Source organism: Schistocerca nitens, chromosome 11 (assembly GCF_023898315.1).
Source record: "Schistocerca nitens isolate TAMUIC-IGC-003100 chromosome 11, iqSchNite1.1, whole genome shotgun sequence".
NCBI lineage: Eukaryota > Metazoa > Arthropoda > Insecta > Orthoptera > Acrididae > Schistocerca > Schistocerca nitens.
The window spans coordinates 170,781,199-170,803,337 of NC_064624.1; the positions used below are offsets into that span (position 1 = coordinate 170,781,199).

General features: G+C 42.9%; 2 protein-coding genes across 4 annotated transcripts in view; one reads left to right on the forward strand and one right to left on the reverse strand.

The window, feature by feature from the left end:
* Positions 1-22,139, reverse strand: part of LOC126213090 (uncharacterized) — a 255,653-nt gene that overhangs the window by 35,473 nt on the left and 198,041 nt on the right. The gene's annotated exons all lie outside the window — the stretch shown is intronic.
* Positions 5,904-22,139, forward strand: part of LOC126213087 (serine/threonine-protein kinase OSR1) — a 587,751-nt gene continuing 571,515 nt past the window's right edge. The window contains exon 1 of one of the 2 annotated variants that reach the window (XM_049940682.1): positions 5,904-6,514. In XM_049940682.1, coding sequence (XP_049796639.1) covers positions 6,471-6,514 — 44 coding nt within the window. In that variant the 5' untranslated portion in view covers positions 5,904-6,470. The remainder of the gene's footprint in view (positions 6,515-22,139) is intronic. The other variant, XM_049940685.1, reaches the window with a different exon arrangement.

The window sequence follows — 22,139 nt, forward strand, 5'->3', positions numbered from 1 at the left end:
CAGGTTAAGATCGAGGCGCAGTGTTTTAAGATCGGGACAGGACATTAAAATGTGACGAACCGTCAGCAAGTGCCCACATGGGCAGAACGGCGCCGGCGCAGCCGTCAGCAGATGGCGATGGCTGAACCGGCAGTGTCCAATTCTTAACCTTGCTAAAACGACCTCCTCCCGCCGAGAAGGGCGTGAGGAGGACGTCCAAGCCACGGGAAGAGGTTTTAAGGCCCGAAGCTTGTTGTCGGTAAGTGCAGCCCAATCGGCATGCCACAGCGACACAACGCGCCGACAAATGACCCTGCTAAAATCGGACGAAGGGACACAACAAGAAGCTGTCCGAGGCTGGAGGACCGCAGCCTTGGCCGCGGCATCTGCAGCTTCGTTCCCAGGGATACCGACATGGCCAGGAACCCACATAAAGCTAACCGGCGTACCGACGTCCACCAGCTGCTGAAGAGAGCGTTGGATCCGGTGTACGAAAGGGTGAGCCGGGTACGGATCACTGAGGCTCTGGATGGCGCTCAGGGAATCTGAGCAGATGACATAAGCAGAATGTCGGTGGCGGCAGATGTACAGAACAGCCTGGTAGAGGGCAAAGAGCTCAGCTGTGAAGACCGAACAATGGCCATGGAGCCGGTATTGGAAACTTTGTGCCCCGACAATAAAGGAACACCCGACCCCGTCATTGGTCTTAGAGCCATCTGTATAAATGAAAGTCATGTTGTTGAACTTCGAACGAAGTTCCAAAAAACGGGAGTGGTAGACCGAACCGGGGGTGACCTCTTTTGGGAGCGAGCTGAGGTCGAGGTGAACGCGGACCTGAGCCTGGAGCCAAGGTGGCGTGCGGCTCTCGCCCACTCGAAAGGTTGCAGGGAGTGAAAAATGAAGGTGTTGAAGGAGGCGACGAAAGCGAACTCCAGGGGGTAGCAAGGCAGAGACATACAACCCGTATTGAAGGTCAAGAGAGTCGTCAAAAAAGGAACGATAAGAAGGATGGTCGGGCATTGACAGTAGCCGACAGGCATACCGACAAAGCAGTATATCGCGCCGGTAGGTGAGTGGCAATTCGCCAGCGTCAGCATGAAGACTCTCTACGGGACTGGTATAAAATGCTCCGATCGCAAGTCGTAGTCAGATGAAAACCCAAATTTTTTTAAAAAATATTGTTTATTGTGCAGAAGTGGTACAATGCTGTATCACTTTTCAACATAATTTCCCCCACGCTCAATGCAAGTAGAAGCATTCTCTGTCGCCAAGACTTTTTAAGCTCGACAGGTGCGGTCAAATGCGAAGGATACGCTCATTGTGTTCTTCGATTTTAACGGTATAGTATACCACGGGTTCTTGTCGAGCGATCGGTAAGAAGTACTGCTCAGAAACTCAATGCCGTTTGCGTGAGGCAATCATAAGAAAAAGCCCGGATTTGTGGCGAAACAATTCATGGCTTTTGCAGAACGATAACACACCTACTCACATTTCGTTGCTTGTACGCGATGTTTCTGCCGAAAACAATTCTTTAATGATGCTCCAGCCTCCATATTCGCCAGACATCGTCCCATATGATTTCTCTCCTCCCATAAATAACGAAAATCTTAAAGAGCCACCATTTTACAAGCGTACATAACAATAAAAACTTGAAACTTCCCGGCAGATTAAAACTGTGTGCCGGACCGAGACTCGAACTTGGGACCTTTGCCTTTCGCGGGCAAGTGCTCTACCAACTGAGCTACCCAAGCACAATTCACGCTCCGTCCTCACAGCTTTACTTCCGCCAGTACCTCGTCTCCTACCTTCCAAACTTTACAGAAGCTCTCCTGCGAACCTTGCAGAACTAGCACTCCTGAAAGAAAGGATATTGCGCAGACATGGCTTAGCCACAGCCTGGGGGATGTTTCCAGAATGTTTCCCTCAGGCTGTGGCTAAGCCATGTCTCCACAATATCCTTTCTTTCAGGAGTGCTAGTTCTGCAAGGTTCGCAGGAGAGCTTCTGTAAAGTTTGGAAGGTAGCAGACGAGGTACTGGCGAAAGTAAAGCTGTGAGGACGGGGCGTGAGTCGTGCTTGGGTAGCTCAGTTGGTAGAGCTTCCTAGTTCGAGTCTCGGTCCGGCACACAGTTTTAATCTGACAGGAAGTTTCATATCAGCGCATACTCCACTGCAGAGTGAAAATCTCATTAAAAACTTATCACCGAGAGAGTTACAAATTATATAAAAGATGAAGTTCCAGAAGTGTTTCGTTATAATAAAAGTGCTCGCCTCTATTGGGGACCGTTTTGAAGTGGGTGACACTGAGGTAGCCGAATAAATGAAGTTCTTTCCAAAAAATACAGATATTTCCTTTATCTATCCAACACACCTCGTTCGAAAAAGGACCCAACAACTAATGTAAACAACACCACTTACATATATGGTGACTGACTCAAGGTAACTTTGAGGCAGGACCTACGAAAACTGGTATTTAGTTTCTCGATCAGAAACAAAAAAATTCGTATTTCAGCATTTTTGGAAATTTAATTCTTATGAGAGTGAAATAATGGGTGAAAGTTTTTTTTAACATATCATTATTGCAGAATTGCTGAAGTCTACATCTATGAAAATTGTTATTCGACTTTTCGGTTACAAATAAAAAAAATACGTATTTCAGTGTTTTCGGAAATTCATCCGCTAAGGATGAAAGTTTTTATGGAATTATTTCATTACGCAAGCAATTTTGAAACTAAATCAATGAAAATTTGTATTTGGCTTCTCTGTTAGAAATTCACTGTTTATTGAATTTCAAGCCCTAAGGGGGTGAATCAGGACAAGAACGATTCATTGACTTATCATCGCCAAGGCCAAACCGCCAAGGACAGGAACTTGAAATCTGAAGAGGGTGCAGGCATCGTTTAAGAAGGGTTTGTTCGAAATACCTCTCCTAAGAGTGTAAACAGGTTACATATACAGAAACATCTGTTAGCGGATGAAAGTTTATATGTAAATGTCGTCACAAGAAGACAAAAGGCATGATTAACAAAAAAAGTTGGACTCATTCTACCAGAATCGCTTTTTTGGGCAGAAGTACATTCGGAGGAGAGCATGCTTCTATGGCCATAATTAGCGTGAATAGTTTAGAAAGTGTTGCAATTTGTGAACGACATCGATTAAAGAAAAACAAAATAAGCCTGCGCTGAACATATACTGTATTCTATTAGCGTCAAGCATCGAGCGCTAAGATAGTGTAATATAAACGTGAACAGCCTTCTGAAGATGTACCTTTCGGTTCGAAACCGATAAGGCGCTATTCGTGTTAATAAATATCATTATTGTCTGTGGCTCGTTGCTGTTTTCTTCCTTGCAAGAATCACCTTGTGTTTTCTACATAACGGCGATCTCAAAAACATCTATTTTCGACAGAATAGCGCGAAGACAGTTTTTGTTCAAAGAGCCATCAGTACCTAGGTATGCCCGCATCTCGTGGTCGTGCGGTAGCGTTCTCGCTTCCCACGCTCGGGTTCCCAGGTTCGATTCCCGGCGGGGTCAGGGATTTTCTCTGCCTCGTGATGACTGGGTGTTGTGTGATGTCCTTAGGTTAGTTAGGTTTAAGTAGTTCTAAGTTCTAGGGGACTGATGACCATAGATGTTTAGTCCCATAGCGCTCAGAGCCAGTACCTAGGTACTATATTTTATTTGTGAGACTACACGTACAGAAATACTGTATGAAGTTTTTAGTTAGTAGAACTATAACCAACAAAAACCGCTTCACGTATCTTTTAAATTTTGGAACTGTAGAAGTAAGCACGTCTGTGCACAAAGATCAAGCGCTATCTCCAAATGCATGTTCGAAAAGACTGGGTCAAGTATAGGGACATGAAACAGAGTACCGAGAATCCAACGGCACTGAAAAAGTGTTTTGTGAAAAAATGGCACTTACGTTTTTCCACTAACACTCCTTAGTACTTGTGCGCTCATAGTTCTGTGTGCGCGCATGTGTGTGTGTGTGTGTGTGTGTGTGTGTGTGTGTATGTGTGTATGTTTGTGCGCGCACGCGGTTTTGTGTGTGTGTGTGTGTGTGTGTGTGTGAGTGAATGAGGTTGTGTATAACAATAATATGCCATTTGACAATATGTGTTTAGTAAGTTGTTAAAGAAAAAGAGTTCCTCCTTAAGTGCCATTTAACACTAGCAATAAGAACCCATTTCCTATAACGAGTACTACCAAGGGGGGAGGTGAGTACGTGGCGATCATAAAAAATTACAGAAAACAAATTTTACTAATTATTATGAATTTTTGTTAACAGAATCTTTTTTAAATAGTGACCTACGTATAAGAAGGGTCCTAAACCTGAAAATATCTTTTAGTATAATCTTAACAGTAGTAACACATTTTCCGTAGTGTGTACTCGATGACCACCATAAATAAATTTTACAAAATACAAATTTCATTCACTGTAATTGATTTTTACTCACAACATACTTTTTAAAGATATATAGATGTGTAAGAAGGATGTTGATCATGGTAACATGAAAATGACATTTGTTGCAAAAAGTCACACTCACTACTACGACCAAAGTTTTTGAGCTACATTTTACCGAAAAATTCCAAACAGTAATGGAGACTGGTAGAACAAACCATTTTTTTTTCAGAATTTGAAAATAATAAAGCACATCACCAGATTACTACGTTTCCAAAAGGTGGGCATAAGGTATCCCCCGTCCTCCTCGATCTTGCGAGGGTTAATATTCGGTGGGGGGGGGGGGGGGGGAATCCACGAAGATAGCGAAGTGCAATTGTTCTCGCCGTGGCCTTGTGGAACTTACTAGATCTAAAAAGCCATCGCCGAGGTGCCACACACGGCTTCCTCTACTTCAGGCAATTAACCGACGTTGACCCTGAAGGTCAGTTGAATGGGGCCCTCCGTCTGTGTATGTGCTCCGTAGCCAGTGCGAGGGGACCGGGCGGCCGTGGTGGGGGCAGACAAAGCACTCACGCCGACCGGCACGCCGTCAGTTGTCTTCCGTCCGCGGTTGTAGACAAGTGACAGTTTGCGTGAGCGTCTATTGCAGTTCGCGAATAATCACGTCGCTGTCTCCCCGAGGGCAAAATTCGTATGCGCGAAGCCGTGTGTGACAGAGGTCGTTCTAAATTTTTGCCTTCGCAGCTCCTATCGCAAAATAAAAGTGCTGGAAATTCAGAACATATCTTATTTAAAATCACTGCGTTTTATCTCCCGCAGGATCAACTACATTAATATCCCTCCTCATTTTTTATTTAAAAATTTAGACGATAATTTTTTTTCAGATATCCGTTTTAATACATTCAAAGTAAGACATTTTTGTTCATTTCCTCAGAGTGGACCGGCAAAGAAAAACAGTGTGTAAACATACTGCCACAGATATATCTTTTCCAACGACTTCAAGAAAATTTTCGCTTGCCCTCACTGAAATACGAAAATTGCGTGTGCAGACGCAATCTTCTTTTTTATCTTTTTGTTTTAAAGATTCTTGTGCAACAGCACTGCCGGCAGAGTACGAGTTTTTTTTTTTTTTTTTTTTTTTTTAACTAATTATCACCGCTCATAAAGTCGATCTCTGAAGAGAAAAATAGCGTAGTGGGTAATCACAATTTATTCCTTGTCGTCGCAAGGAGGAACTTACCGCATGGAAAGAGGAAAAACTTTTATAGTGAGGGCACTGAATTACAGAAGTAGCTGTTTCAAACAAACAAACATTGCTTCTTCGTGCGCTTTCCTCTACACGCTCACGTGAATCCAGTGATCAGAGACGTATTTTTAGCATACGCTGACATATTTCCATAAATTCAGTAATATGCATTAAATAGAGTAATAATCTCCGCGGCTTTGTTAACGCTACCTACATTTATTCGCCAGGGCGTATATTTGACGCAAACAATTTTACGTAGGTAAATTTCTTCTGTCTTGATTGAATAACGTTATTCAAACAGAGGAAACTGACATACGAATGACAATCTGGTGGCAGTAAAAGTGAATAACGATCGAAACGGTTTTGTAATTGCCTTTCCAAATTTCGGCCTCCTCTTAACGTTAAAGTTGCAGTCATTATTTTGTAGCTGCTCGGTTACTTCGCCACAGGCATTAGCTATTTAACAGGGCTCAAAGAGATTACCAGTTCGTCGCTGCAGATATACAGGTGCAAACTATTAAGTTCCTTGGCCTAATATCGCAGTCACAGGACACATCATTATCTCTGCTTCCCATCCCCTCCACGTGTGGACCAATCAGAGAGGAAACCTCTGGTGACAGAGGGGCCAAAGAATTTCTCGTGGGAGTTGCTTGCTGGGCGTCATCTCAAGCGCATTGTCCCAGGACAGATTTTTATTTTTCGGTCTTTTGCTTTAGTTTCGGTAACAGTGCGGTTAACATTTGCTTCTCTGGGGGCACCCACTGGAGGGCAAACTGGTGTTATCTCTGGTTAATGTTATACCGAGAAAATTGGCGAAAAACAACAAGCAGAAGAAGAAAATGTCAACAACAGACATCGTGAAGATGCCCTTCCTCGCCACAAGGTAAGACAATGACAACAAAAATAAATATAGAAAATGAAAAACACTAATCTTTTTCTCCCGTATAGTATGCCAGCTTCATTTCCAGTTAGAAAGTTATTCGAGACCTACTAATTTTTCTAGTTTCTCTTATGTACCACTTGAGGAATGCAGCAGACACATATAAGACAAACATTAACGATTAACGAGATTGCCTTAATAATCTACTTAGTTTCTGTAAAGTCAAAATGACACTTAAAATTTTTCTGGTAGATTTGAAAGCTCTCTTTTTTTTCTCCTCTGACATCTACCTTATACAGGTAAAATTGACAAAGTTATTTAAAAAAATTCATTTGTTTTCCAGAAACTATATGATTTTAGTCTCTTTCTCTCTCTCTCTCTCTCTCTCAATAATTTTCCAAACTTTTGTTTGACTATCCAGCTTTTACTCAGTCAGCGCTATTCCTTATCGTTTCTGTAAAGTGTGCTACAATATTGCAGCAATTACTTCACTGATAGGGACTACCTCAAGTATATTTCTGTTCAAATCAAACATTTTCCAGAAATATTGAACTAGTGCATTATCTTTTCAGTTCTTTGAATTTATGCGAAAATCTGCACCAAAAATTAGAACAGTGCCAGATTTTAAAATGAGCTGTAATTTATTTGTCTATTCAATTTATAAACTTGAAGAAATGTGTATATTCTATAGGGCTTTGTTTTAGTGAATAAATTGAACTACATCTCACACTGATGATATGTTTTTCTTCATTGTTTCCTCTTAGCTTATTTTTAGGCAACTGAATGAAAAGATGTACCATATTTTCATTGCCACAACTATAGTGTTACATTTTATGCAGTTATGTTTCGTTCTGGTCGAATGTTAAGTGACTGATCAAAAGTATATGGATACAGAAAGTGTGTGATTAGTTTTAAAAAAACTTCTGGAGGTAAAACGTAGAATGAGGGGAGTGACATACAGGCATGTTGAAAGAAATGTTTGATAATCTTATAATTCTTCTTTGAAAATATTTACCGCCAATGGCAGTCACAGATTTTAGAAGAACAATTGTAATATTACTTTTTATTTTATCTTTGATTTAATTAATATTGCTATAATAAACATATTACAGAAGGTATTTCGAAATTCTACTTAGACAAACTAGTACAAAAATCTGTTGTATGAGGATAAACATAAACTATAACATCTAATAGTAAAATCAGCATCACAAAGTCATGCAACAGTGGGTACAGCAGTAACTGTGTGTGACTGAAGTCAAGCACTCGCAATTTACGTTACAGCAGGGGTGAAACACACAACTCAAACTACCGTGAATACGTCATGTCTGATAGAATATTTAGTAACATCAGTCAGATTTACTAAATACCTCCAAATCCAAAGATGCTTATATGAGAATAAAGAGGTACTATCACATAGGATAATGATAAAATGATCCATTTTGCAATATTGAGTTTGATAAAACAATAAATTTGATAAACAGAATTGTTTGTCATCACTGTTTTAAGCTTCTAGCGCTAAAATGTGGTTGCTTTTGTACCGTGGCCGAGATACGACACTCATATCCACCATAACGTACATCTACATATTTTTGTAACTTTGGGAATAAACTAGCTCTTGCAAATGATATTACTACCGTGAATATTTCACAACTGATAGAATATTTAATAGTATCAAGTGAAATCTTAAAAAATTCTCGTCTGACTGAAGACAAGCAAAGAAGTATAAAATTACGCTCTTACTGAATCATAAAATGTCGTACCTTTTGACTGCTGGATTAGTGAGTTACATCTAGAGTCAATTGTGGCATGCAAAATTTTTTGACCTACAGTGTACAGATATATAAAGTGGAATGACTACATAGTCTCCATTGTAGGTCAAGAAAATAGCAGGCTATGATTCATTGGTGAGATACTAGCATACTGTAATTTGCTATAAAAGCTATTGCATGAAAAATACTTCCCTGGCCCATACTTAAATGCTGGTCAAGTGTATGTGAACTAAACCAGATCAAGTTAACAAGGGCATTGGGTATGTACAATGAAGGATGGAGTGAATGATGCTACTGTTGTGTGATTCTTAAGAATGCCATTATAATAAGAAACAGGTGAAATTTATTTGTATTTGACTGCTGGATTAGTGAGTTACATCTAGAGTCAATTGTGGCATGCAAAATTTTTTGACCTACAGTGTACAGATATATAAAGTGGAATGACTACATAGTCTCCATTGTAGGTCAAGAAAATAGCAGGCTATGATTCATTGGTGAGATACTAGCATACTGTAATTTGCTATAAAAGCTATTGCATGAAAAATACTTCCCTGGCCCATACTTAAATGCTGGTCAAGTGTATGTGAACTAAACCAGATCAAGTTAACAAGGGCATTGGGTATGTACAATGAAGGATGGAGTGAATGATGCTACTGTTGTGTGATTCTTAAGAATGCCATTATAATAAGAAACAGGTGAAATTTATTTGTATTTGACGACTAGTTTCTTATGTTTTGCAAGCTGATTGGCATGTAGTTTCTTTGATTTGCTCCAATAGTTCGTTAATTGCCATAATTTAAAGATTTTTTATGCGCCAAGAAATGAATTTGACGAGAGAACACTTCCTGGCTGTGATTTTTTCGAGATTTTAAATCGTCATATAACGCATAAACAGTGCAAAGATAGGCTTAGAAATGCATTTGACGAAGAATTCCGACTAAAACAACGATTTATAATTGGTACAGCGAATTAGATCGTTTTTTTCTTTGTGATGAATTTCGTGAATAATGTCCAATGACTGCTGTTATTGATGAAAATTTTGCCTCTGTTTGAGCAATGCCTGAAAGGCATCGATGAAAATTTTATGAATTTATTGGGGTTACATTGGAAATTGGCACGAGTCAAAACTAAGGCAATAACGGAAATGAGCAAAATTTGTTGTCGATGGATTCCATATAAAGCAACTCTCATTCAGAAACAATGACACGTTGACTGGTGGAGAAAACTGGAAAAAATACGAAGGCAGCAATTCAGATTTGATTTGGTGATCATTCTTGGATTAATTGTTACGGTCCTGAAAAGAAAAGTCAATTGGTTCAATGAATTTTTCGACAGAACCTAGGACTGCAAAAGTCCGACAAATACGCAGAGCTGGCAAGAACACGGTTGCTAGTTTTTTTTTCTAAAACAGGCTAGGTTGTTACTATAGCGTTAGAAGACAGACAGACCATTACAGCCGATTAGTACAGAGATAGGCATTTACCGCAAGTTGTTGAAAAAGTTCGTAAAAAAATTATTTTCCATCACGACAACGCATCATCGCATACTGCAAAAATAACTGAATGTTTGGATGCTCTAGAGATCAACACCATGAACCCTCCACCATACAGCCCTGACCTAGCACATATTTTCTTTTTTTCTGAAATTAATGAATAAATAGGTGGGATCACTTTTTCATCACCAGATGAAGCAGTGGAACATTATAGAAACCTGGTTTGTGAAATGCGTCATGAATAGTGGCATCATTGCTCTAAGGACTGGTTTCATCAACTGCAAAAATGTGTTGATCTTGAAGTGTGATATTTTGAAGAAAAAAGTCCGCCCCCGTTAGGTGAGTGGTCAGCGCGATGGAATGCCACGCCAACGGGCCCGGGTTCGATTCCTGGCTGGGGCAGGAGATTTTCTCCGATCAGGGACTGAATGTTGTGTTGTCCTCATCATCATTTCATCTCCATCTCCGACACGCAAGTCGCCCAATGTGGCGTCGAATGCAATAAAGGTCAGGTCCTGCAGAAAGTGCCATCACTTCTGTCTCTATGGTGGTCATTTTTGGAACACAACCTACGACCAGCTTAGAGACAGAAGTCATGACACTTAGAGCATCTTACGTCTTCCACATCGCCAGCAACGCGTTATAAACAATGCTGGTAACTACTTTAAAGGTCAGTAAAACTTGAAACACGTATCTATTTTGTACGAGCTGTCAATAAATAATTGCCACTATTGAAGTTCCAACCCTCGTACATAGCCTCCCTCCATTTGCGTACACTGCACAGAACGTTGATAACCCTACTGTGGCATCCAGAATGAGATTTTCACTCTGCAGCGGAGTGTGCGCTGATATGAAACTTCCTGGCAGATTAAAACTGTGTGCCCGACCGAGACTCGAACTCGGGACCTTTGCCTTTCACGTTCGCAGGAGAGCTTCTGTAAAGTTTGTAAGGCAGGAGACGAGATACTGGCAGAAGTAAAGCTGTGAGAACGGGGCGTGAGTCGTGCTTGGGTAGCTCAGTTGGTAGAGCACTTGTCCGCGAAAGGCAAAGGTCCCGAGTTCGAGTCTCGGTCGAGCACGCAGTTTTAATCTGCCAGGAAGTTTCTACTGTGGCATGTTGTTCAACTCGAGCATTACACTCGTCCCTTCTCCCGTCTTGGCGAACAACGTGACACACATTGTGCACTTTGCCGTTTTATGGTAGGCTCCTATTGACAACATCACCTCCTGCAATCCGTGCTGATTTTTTCCAAGAAGGAATTTTGCCCCTTTTATCATTTCAATCAAGTTGCGGCAGTCGTCCACGCGCAGTTGTTTTTGATCAAATGTCAAGGTGTACGGGACAAACATTGCACACACTTTCCTCTCCAGGGAATGTCTCAACTCTTGATTTAGGCATGTTGCTCCACTGCCATTTGCGATACGGCAATGTTGACGCACCAGGGCCGCACGTTGACTGCTTAAACGTTGTCTGCCTACAACTCACTGCACAAATGCACATCTTTTGTTTTCAGCTGTCGTTCAGGTAGCCACAGAAGTTAACTGCGTGACGTCATCATTCGCAAGGAATAAAATCGCTCTCGGAATTTTTTGGACAGCAGTGCGTGTATTCTACACGATTACTCTGCAATTCAGAATTATATCACACCAAAACACACACACACACACACAACACAAAAAAATTAATATCACACCAAAAAACACACACACACACACACACAGCCAACAAAAAAAAATATTTATACCACACCAAAATACACACACACACACAGCGCAAAAAAAAATTATATCACACCAAAACACAAACTCACACACACACACACACACACAGCACACAAAAATGAATATCACACCAAAAGTCACACACACATACATACACTCCTGGAAATGGAAAAAAGAACACATTGACACCGATGTGTCAGACCCACCATACTTGCTCCGGACACTGCGAGAGGGCTGTACAAGCAATGATCACACGCACGGCACAGCGGACACACCAGGAACCGCGGTGTTGGCCGTCGAATGGCGCTAGCTGCGCAGCATTTGTGCACCGCCGCCGTCAGTGTCAGCCAGTTTGCCGTGGCATACGGAGCTCCATCGCAGTCTTTAACACTGGTAGCATGCCGCGACAGCGTGGACGTGAACCGTATGTGCAGTTGACGGACTTTGAGCGAGGGCGTATAGTGGGCATGCGGGAGGCCGGGTGGACGTACCGCCGAATTGCTCAACACGTGGGGCGTGAGGTCTCCACAGTACATCGATGTTGTCGCCAGTGGTCGGCGGAAGGTGCACGTGCCCGTCGACCTGGGACCGGACCGCAGCGACGCACGGATGCACGCCAAGACCGTAGGATCCTACGCAGTGCCGTAGGGCACCGCACCGCCACTTCCCAGCAAATTAGGGACACTGTTGCTCCTGGGGTATCGGCGAGGACCATTCGCAACCGTCTCCATGAAGCTGGGCTACGGTCCCGCACACCGTTAGGCCGTCTTCCGCTCACGCCCCAACATCGTGCAGCCCGCCTCCAGTGGTGTCGCGACAGGCGTGAATGGAGGGACGAATGGAGACGTGTCGTCTTCAGCGATGAGAGTCGCTTCTGCCTTGGTGCCAATGATGGTCGTATGCGTGTTTGGCGCCGTGCAGGTGAGCGCCACAATCAGGACTGCATACGACCGAGGCACACAGGGCCAACACCCGGCATCGTGGTGTGGGGAGCGATCTCCTACACTGGCCGTACACCACTGGTGATCGTCGAGGGGACACTGAATAGTGCACGGTACATCCAAACCGTCATCGAACCCATCGTTCTACCATTCCTAGACCGGCAAGGGAACTTGCTGTTCCAACAGGACAATGCACGTCCGCATGTATCCCGTGCCACCCAACGTGCTCTAGAAGGTGCAAGTTAACTACCCTGGCCAGCAAAATCTCCTGATCCCCATTGAGCATGTGTGGGACTGGATGCAGCGTCGTCTCACGCGGTCTGCACGTCCAGCACGAACGCTGGTCCAACTGAGGCGCCAGGTGGAAATGGCATGGCAAGCCGTTCCACAGGACTACATCCAGCATCTCTACGATCGTCTCCATGGGAGAATAGCAGCCTGCATTGCTGCGAAAGGTGGATATACACTGTACTAGTGCCGACATTGTGCATGCTCTGTTGCCTGTGTCTATGTGCCTGTGGTTCTGTCAGTGTGATCATGTGATGTATCTGACCCCAGGAATGTGTCCCCTTCCAGGGACAATGAATTCACAGTGTTCTTATTTCAATTTCCAGGAGTGTACATACACAAACGCACACACAAATACATACACGAACAGACCACAGATACTTCAATAGTTACACTCATACGTTTGGCAATAACCTTCGATCTTTGGCAAAAATATTTGACAGTCGGCAACAGAAACCAAAACATTGCATTAAAACAAGCGTTCAGTTCATAGTGCTGTGGAATGTGGGGAAAAAACCGCAAATTGGCGTTCATAAGAAGAAGACCAACACCAAATATGCAACAGGAGCGTAATATGTAAGAAATTGTCCACGCAAAGTGTAAGTACAGCTCAAAACGTTACTACTTAATAGGAAATACCAACCACCAGAACTGTTTATAACCTATAGGCACAGTGACAAATATGTAAATTAAATACCTAAGATGAGTACATAGCCGGCCGCAGTGGTCTCGCGGTTCTAGGCGCTCAGTCCGGATCCGCGCGACTGCTACGGTCGCAGGTTCGAATCCTGTCTCGGGCATGGATGTGTGTGATGTCCTTAGATTAGTTAGGTTTAAGTAGTTCTAAGTTCTAGGGGACTGATGACCACAGCTGTTAAGTCCCAAAGTGCTCAGAGCCATTTGTACCTTTTTTTTTTATTTGTACATATTCCAGGCCACTGATGATGCCTTGCAGAAAAAAAGGCGAAACGCGTATGGCACTAAAATTGTGTTTTATTCAGTTGCTGTCAGACGGCCCGTAAGTAAGAATTATCAATAAACCGTAATATCACAATTAAGTGCCTGACAGAGGCTGCATCGAACCATCTTCAAACCATTTCCCTGGCGTTCCGCACTCGAACAGTGAGCGGGAAAAAGGAACACTTAAATCTTTCTCTTATTTTATTATGATGATCATTCGAGGTCACAGATTTGTAACAGTTCGTTGTGTCACTCCGGTGCCAACTGGTGGTCAAATTGCTCCTGCAGATGCAGAACTATGCGCCAGAACAATACCGTCCGAAGTCTGCAAGCGACCGAACATTATCGGCCGGCCGCTGTGGCCGAGCGGTTCTAGGCGCTTCAGTCTGGAACCGCGGTGCTGGTACGGTCGCAGGTTGGAATCCTGCCTCGGGCATGGATGTGTGTGATGTCCTTAGGTTAGTTAGGTTTAAGTAGTTCTAAGTTCTAGGGGACTTATGACCTCAGCAGTTGAGTCCCATAGTGCTCTGAGCCATTTGAACCATTTTGATGGCCTCAGAAGTTAAGTCCCATAGTACTCAGAGCTATTTGAACCATTTTGAACGTTATCAAGACCACCACGGCCAACGATCGTGTACAGCGATTGCATTCCTACCAAGTCTTTCTGCAATATGGGAGGAGGAGAATCCAACTTCTCGTAGCCCGATTACACAGCCTCGTTCAAACTCAGTGAAGTGATGACAATGGCGTTTTTGTCGCCCTAAAGGCATTCTTGACTAACATCAACTCACCACGTCCAATCTCAAAGACGACTAACATTCCTGAGCGTTACAGCGTGTTTTTAAATCATAGCTGTTTTGCATCCTCATAGTGGCCACTCTTATACGACTGGCGCCAAAATTGAACAGATCTCATCTTTCAGGTGCAGAAACACGCCTACCAACTTTTGTTTATGTCGCCTATCACCTGCTTGGTGTTGCGATCTTTTTCCGGTAGTGTGTATTATATGTATACAAGGTACGGCCAAACTTTCAGGAAACATTCCTCACACTCAAAGAAAGAAAAGATGTTATGTGGACATGTGCCCGGAAACGCTTAATTTCCATGTTAGAGCTCATTTTAGTTTCGTCAGTATGTACTGTGCTTTCTCGATTCACCGCCAGTTGGCCCAATTGAAGGAAGGTAATGTTGACTTCGGTGCTTGTGTTGACATGCGACTCATTGCTCTACAGTACTAGCATCCAGCACATCAGTACGCAGCATCAACAGGTTAGTGTTCATCACGAACGTGGTTTTGCAGTCAGAGCAATGCTTACAAATGCGGAGTTGGCAGATGCCCATTTGATGTACGGATTAGCACGGGGCAATAGCCGTGGCGCGGTACGTTTGTATCGAGACAGATTTCCAGAACGGAGGTGTTCCGACAGGAACACGTTCGAAGCAATTGATCGGCGTCTTAGGGAGCGCGGAACATTCCAGCCTATGACTCGCGACTGGGGAAGACCTAGAACGACGAGGATACCTGCAATGGACGAGGCAATTCGTCGTGCAGTTGACGATAACCCCAATGTGAACATCAGAGAAGTTTCTGCTGTACAAGGTAACGTTGACCACGTCACTGTATGGAGAGTGCTACGGGAGAACCAGTTGTTTCCGTACCGTGTACAGCGTGTGCAGGCACTATCAGCAGCTGATTGGCCTCCACGGGTACACTTCTGCGAATGGTTCATCCGACAATGTGTCAATCCTCATTTCAGTGCAAATGTCCTCTTTACGGATGAGGCTTCATTCCGACGTGATCAAATTGTAAATTTTCACAATCGACATGTGTGGCCTGACGAGAATCTGCACGCAATTGTGCAATCACGTCATCGACACAGATTTTCTGTGAACGTTTGGGCAGGCATTGTTGGTGATGTCTCGATTGGGCCCCATGTTCTTCCACCTACGCTCAATGGAGCACGTTATCACGATTTCATACGGGATACTCTACCCGTGCTGCTAGAACATGTGCCTTTACAAGTACGCCACAACATGTGGTTCATGCACGATGGAGCTCCTGCACATTTCAGTCCAAGTGTTCGTACGCCTCTCAACAACAGATTCGGTGACCGACGGATTGGTAGAGGCGGACCAATTCCGTGGCCTCCACGCTCTCCTGACCTAAACCTCTTGACTTTCATTTATGGGGGCATTTGAAAGCTCTTGTCTACGCAACCCCGGTACCAAATGTAGAGACTCTTCGTGCTCGTATTGTGGACGGCTGTGTTACAATACGCCATTCTCCAGGGCTGCATCAGCGCATCAGGGATTCCGTGTGACGGATGGTGGATGCACGTATCCTCGCTAACGGAGGACATTTTGAACATTTCCTGTAACAAAGTGTTTGAAGTCACGCTGGTACATTCTGTTGCTGTGTGTTTCTATTCCATGATTAATGTGATTTGAAGAGAAGTCTTTAAATGAGCTCTAACGTGGAAAGTAAGCGTTTCTGGACATATGTGCACATAACATATTTTCTTTCTTTGTGTGTGAGGAATGTTTCCTGAAAGTTTGGCCGTACCTTTTTGTAACACCCTGTATATATATTTAGATATTACAGATATTTAAAAAGAAACTTAGGTCTGTATGAATGTTCATAATAGTATCGTGTAAAAATCTGAAGCAAACCGGTCAAGAACTTTTCGAGATTCTTCGTAACATCTTTTCGTCGTTATATGATGCATATAAATTTTTATAACATATATATTAGGAAAAGATACAGCCTATATCCTTCTGAATCTCCATTACAGTATTGTGCAATAATTTGAAGTAAATTCATAAAAATTTTCCAGTATTTTGGTATGTAGGATGTAAATTTTAAGTTGGGAAACCAGAATGACTCGTAAAATAAGCTTCACACGAAAAAATGTGTAGAATCCAAAGTTGATTATTTTCGAGGGGGACATCTGCTGGCGCTAAAATTAGCCTGCCACCTGCGGGTGGGGCGCGAGGCAACTTTAAAATTTCAAATGGGAACCCCCATTTTTTATTGCAGAATCAGATTGTACATAAAAAAACTACGTACATTTTGTCTTAAACATTTGTTTTGTTTCTCGGTGGTTGGCGCTGTAATTCAAGAAAATTCATGTTCTCATTTTTGCGTGGAAAATGGTTACGGATAAATAAAAAATAATTATTTACTTCGTAAATTTTTTGATTCGCTAAAACTAAAACTCTCCCTCTCTCCGCATAGGGTGGAGTTTGAGAGAGAGGAATTAGAGTTTTACAAATATTGACTTATCCGAATCTGCGGAAAAAATTAATATTTGGGTCAACGACCTCAGGTCAAATGCACCGCATGGTCATGCCCCGAAGTGATTTGAACCCACAAACCGCCCACCAGAGCGTTGCTTCATCACGTATCAGCATTACCCTTAATTTATGAGCATGGGTGTACGTGACCTGTGCATAGACATCAAACGCCACATACCACCGCAATCCTACCAACAGACTGCCGGATCCCAGATCCGCAGAATCAGTGACTTATTTAGTTCCAAAGACGGACAAACAATCCATTAAGCAAGAGGTCATAATGTTTTGGCGCATTAGTGTGTAAGGTTTACACAAAGCAGTTAGCTTTATACTTTTCTTGTGTGTGTGTGCTTTGCTCATGGATCGCAATCATCAAAAACGACCGGATTATGATTTCTACCTGAATTTGCAGTCTTTCCAGTTTCACATAATTTTTGGCAGTCAAATGGCTCTGAGCACTATGGGACTTAACATCTGAGGTCATCAGTCCGCAAGACTTAAAACTACTTAACCCTAACTAACCTAAGGACATCACACACATCCGTGCCCGAGGCAGGATTCGAACCTGCGACCGTAGCAGCATTGCGGGTTCGGACTGAAGTGCCTAGAACTGCTCGGCCACAACGGCCGGTCCTTTGGCAGTCATTTGAAGTTCTTTTCAGGTATGTTAAGACACTTTTTAGTCCACTTTGATGTGACTGCAGTAGCAATTTGGACGTCCCTGTACAGGTGCGAAGCGCCCATTACACAGAGACGGGGCTTCATATTTATTGGCGAAAATAGCTGACTGACAACATGGTGTGGTAACCTCAGAACCGTTTCGATGAACCCAAAACTCTTGCCATGTGGTCGCTTCGTCATTTAAAACCACATTAACAGCCCAGACCGGATTTTATGTCCATTAAGTACAGTAAATTCGAACCTCCGGACATCGGTAAAGGATAATGATATCGAAAAAATTTCCAAGGCTCCCCAAGAACATCATCTTATAATATACGGTAAAAATTTCGACGACTTGCCATGAATAAGCAATTGTAGAAGTGACCGTCGTCACAATCGGTGCTTTCGGTACCCAAAAATCGTGGTCTTTCGGGTGTGTCTTGATAACAACACGAAAATGGTGTTTCTAGATGAATGTCTAAAGAATGTACAGCTAAAATTTCAGCCATTTGTTGTGTTTATTTATTTAGATAATTGCGGCCTACGGTGATAAAAAACACATTTTGCAGTTTTCTGCCCATGTATTGTAAATTTGAACCTCTGGATCTCGGCAACGAGTAGTGATACAGAAAAAATTTTGGAAGTTTCCCCTCGAGAATATTATTTCAAGAAAATACGGTAGAAATTTCGAGGATGTGACGTGAATAGAAATTATAGAAGTACCTGTTCCCACAGTCGGTACTTTCCGAACCCGAAAATCATGGTTTTTGCTTGTTTTCTAAATAACTGATCATGAACAAATGGTGGTTTCGGAACCCAAACGAGGCCCATCGTAGACCACACCTCATGCCAAAGAACCAACCAATGTGATCAGTTTGCCTGGGATGGAGGAAGTGTGTAATTTTGACCCTGTACTGTACACTTGAAGAACTGAAGAAATGAATTCCTCTGGAACTCGTTCGGATTGACAGAGCAATGTTGGAGAGAGTGGAAGCCAACTTTCGAGAGTGGCTTGAGAAGTACGTAGCCGAAACGGCCGTCACCTGGGAGATGCTATTTTCACGCAATAATTTTGTCAACTGTCAACACCATTTGAGTATTATTCCGTAAATAAAAAAAATTTTGAAGTAACGATATATTTTTTTAAAAGCGTCCGTCACATTCCAGTGACGTTACTTTCATAACTTTTAGGAGTTTAATATTGAATTTTCCGTATACTGCAATTATTTTAATTTTTTCTGTCATTAATAACATTCACTTTGAATATCTGCTGAAATTTTTAAGAACAATACCAATTTTTTAATTTTTGTAATTCAGTCTTATTTTGCCCAAGAACAATGCAATGAACAACAACATAAAGTTTTCATTGATCAAATCTAAGCTTAGGACCGAAGAGGACGGGACAGCTAGACGAGAGCCTCGCTCTCCTATACGGTGGCGCAGGTCTGGGTGGCTGCTAGGCACACGACCTTCCCCCATCCTGCTGCATCCCTTACAAGGGCGCCGGACCTGCCTGATACACGAGACGCAGACGCTTGTGGTCGGTGGTCGGCTGTGGAGATCGTCCATCGCAGCCTCGCCGCAGAAACCTCGGGCACAAGTCCACAGTTATCACCTAGCTAGCGTGTCCTTGCTGGCTGACCGGATTCATGTTCACCTTGTCGGCTGTTTAGAGGACGAGTAAGAATTTTAAGACCATCCGTGTTTTTTTTTTTTTTTTGTCCTATTGTCTATAAGAGATCAACCTGGGCACGTCAGTACACAGCAGCTACGCACGAAACAACCGACTTTTTAGGAGGTCATATCTCAGGTTCTATTAATCACGCAGATAAGGGGCCAAGTGTTTTCGATAGCCCCTGGACTAACGACCATTTGTACACCTATCGGGACAAGGTGCATACCGCAGCTGTCCTACATGTACAGTTAAAATTTCAGCCATTTGTTGCGTTTATGTATTTAGATAATTGTGGCCGACGGTGCTAAAAACCACATTTTGCAGTTTTCTGCGCATGTATTGCAAATTTGAGCCTCTGGACCTCGGTAACGAGTAATGACATAGAAAAAAATTTTACAAGTTCCCCCTCGAGAATGTTATTTCAAGAAAATACGGTAGAAATATCGAGGGTATGACGTGAACATAAATTACGGAAGTGACTGTTCCGACAGTCGGTACATTTTGTACCCAAAAATCATGGTTACGTTTTTCTTGGGAAAAATAAGACTGAATTACTGAAATTAAAAAATTGGTATGGTTCTCAAAAATTTCAGAACATATTCAAAGTGAATATTATTAATGACAGAAAAAAATTAAAATAATTGCAGTATACGGAAAATTCAATATTAAACTCCTGAAAGTTATGAAAGTAACGTCATTGGAATGTGACGGACGCTTTAAAAAAATATATCGTTACTTGTGCTTCAAAAAAAAATTTATTTACAGAATAATACTCAGATGGTGTTGACAGTGTACAAAATTATTGCGTGAAAATAGCATCTCCCAGGTGACGGCCGTTTCGGCTACGTACTTCTCAAGCCACTCTCGCAAGTTGGCTTTCACTCTCTCCAACATTGCTCTGCCAATCCGAACGAGTTCCACAGGAATTGCTTCCTTCAGTTCATCAAGTGTACTTGATTTATGCTCGTATACACATAATTTGAGGTAACACACAGGGTGGTGGTAAGTTCCTATGGGACCAAAAGCACTCCGTCTTCAGGGGACAAGTGGCCCATCGGGACCATCCGACCGCCGTGTCATCCTCAGCTGAGGATGCGGATAGCAGGGGTGTGTGGTCAGCACACCGCTCTCCCCGTCGTTATGATGGTTTTCTTGACCGGAGCCGCTACTATTCGGTCGAGTAGTTCCTCAATTGGCATCACGAGGCTGAGTGCACTCCGAAAAATGGCAACTGCGCTTGGCGGCTGGATGGTCACCCATCCAAGTGCCGGCCTCGCCCGACAGCGCTTACATTCGGTGACCTGACGGAAACCGGTGTATAAAACCGTGACAAAGCGCCTAAGACCACGCGGCTACCCCGGACGGCAGTCGTACATGGACAGGTCTAGGGAACGAAGAGACCAACTAATGTCACCAAACCGAGAAATGACCACGAAAAACAGTCCGAATAGCTTCCACTGGCATTTTTGCTGTGTGAGCTGTGGCCCCGTCCTGCTGAAACCAAACTCGCCAAATAGGAATACGTCTTTTTTTTCTTAGTTCAGCTAGGAAGAATTCTCTGATTGTCTGTTTATAACGTTCCGAGGTTACAGTCATAGTGTTCCCGTTATCATCCTGGAAAAAGTATGGACCAATAACATCTGTACTGGTTACAGCACACCGAACAGTCACCTTGGGACTATGTAGTGTCGTGCATTAGTTTTGGATTTTCAGTGGCCCTATAACGACAGTTCGGCTGGTTTACCATGCCTTTCAAATCAAGATGAGCTTCATCACTCTATCCTGTGCAAGCTTCTTCATCTCCCAGTACCTACTGCAGCCTACATCCTTCTGAATCTGCTTAGTGTATTCATCTCTTGGTCCCCCTCTACGATTTTTACCCTCCACGCTGCCCTCTAATACTAAACTGGTGATCCCTTGATGTCTCAGAACATGTCCTACCAACCGATCCCTTCTTCTTGTCAAGTTGTGCCACAGACTCCTCTTCTCCCCAATTCTATTCAGTACCTCCTCATTAGTTATGTGATCTACCCACCTAATCTTCAGCATTCTTCTGTAGCACCACATTTCGAAAGCTTTTATTATCTTCTTGTCTAAGCTATTTGTCGTCCACGTTTCACTTCCGTACATGGCTACATCTCACACAAATATTTTCAGAAACGACTTGCTGATGCTTAAATCTATACTCGATGTTAACAAATTTCTCTTCTTCAGAAACGCTTTCCTTGCCATTGCCAGTCTACATTTTATATCCTCTCTACTTCGACCATCATCAGTTATTTTGCTCCCCAAATAGCAAAACTCCTTTACTACTTTAAGTGTCTCATTTCCTAATCTAATTCCCTCAGCATCGCGCGACTTTAATTCGACTACATTCCATTATCCTCGTTTTGCTTTTGTTCTTGTTCATGTTATGTCCTCCTTTCAAGACACTGTCCATTCCGTTCAACTGCTCTTCCAAGTCCTTTGCTATCTCTGACAGAATTACAATGTCTACTTCAGTAAAGCAGAAGTAATATGTACATTATTGCAGTGCATGTTTTATTTTGATTACAGTGCAAAGTTCCTTTGGACATGCACGCATATCCAAAGGAACAGGCGCAGCGGTGGCCACGTCGTTATTGTTATGGTCTTCAGTCCTGAGACTGGTTTGATGCAGCTCTCCATGCTACTCTATCCTTTGCAAGCTTCTTCATCTCCCAGTACCGAACGCAGCCTACATCCTTCTGAATCTGCTTAGTGTATTCATCTCTTGGTCTCCCTCTACGATTTTTACCCTCCACGCTGCCCTCCAGTACTAAATTGGTGATCCCTTGATGCCTCAGAA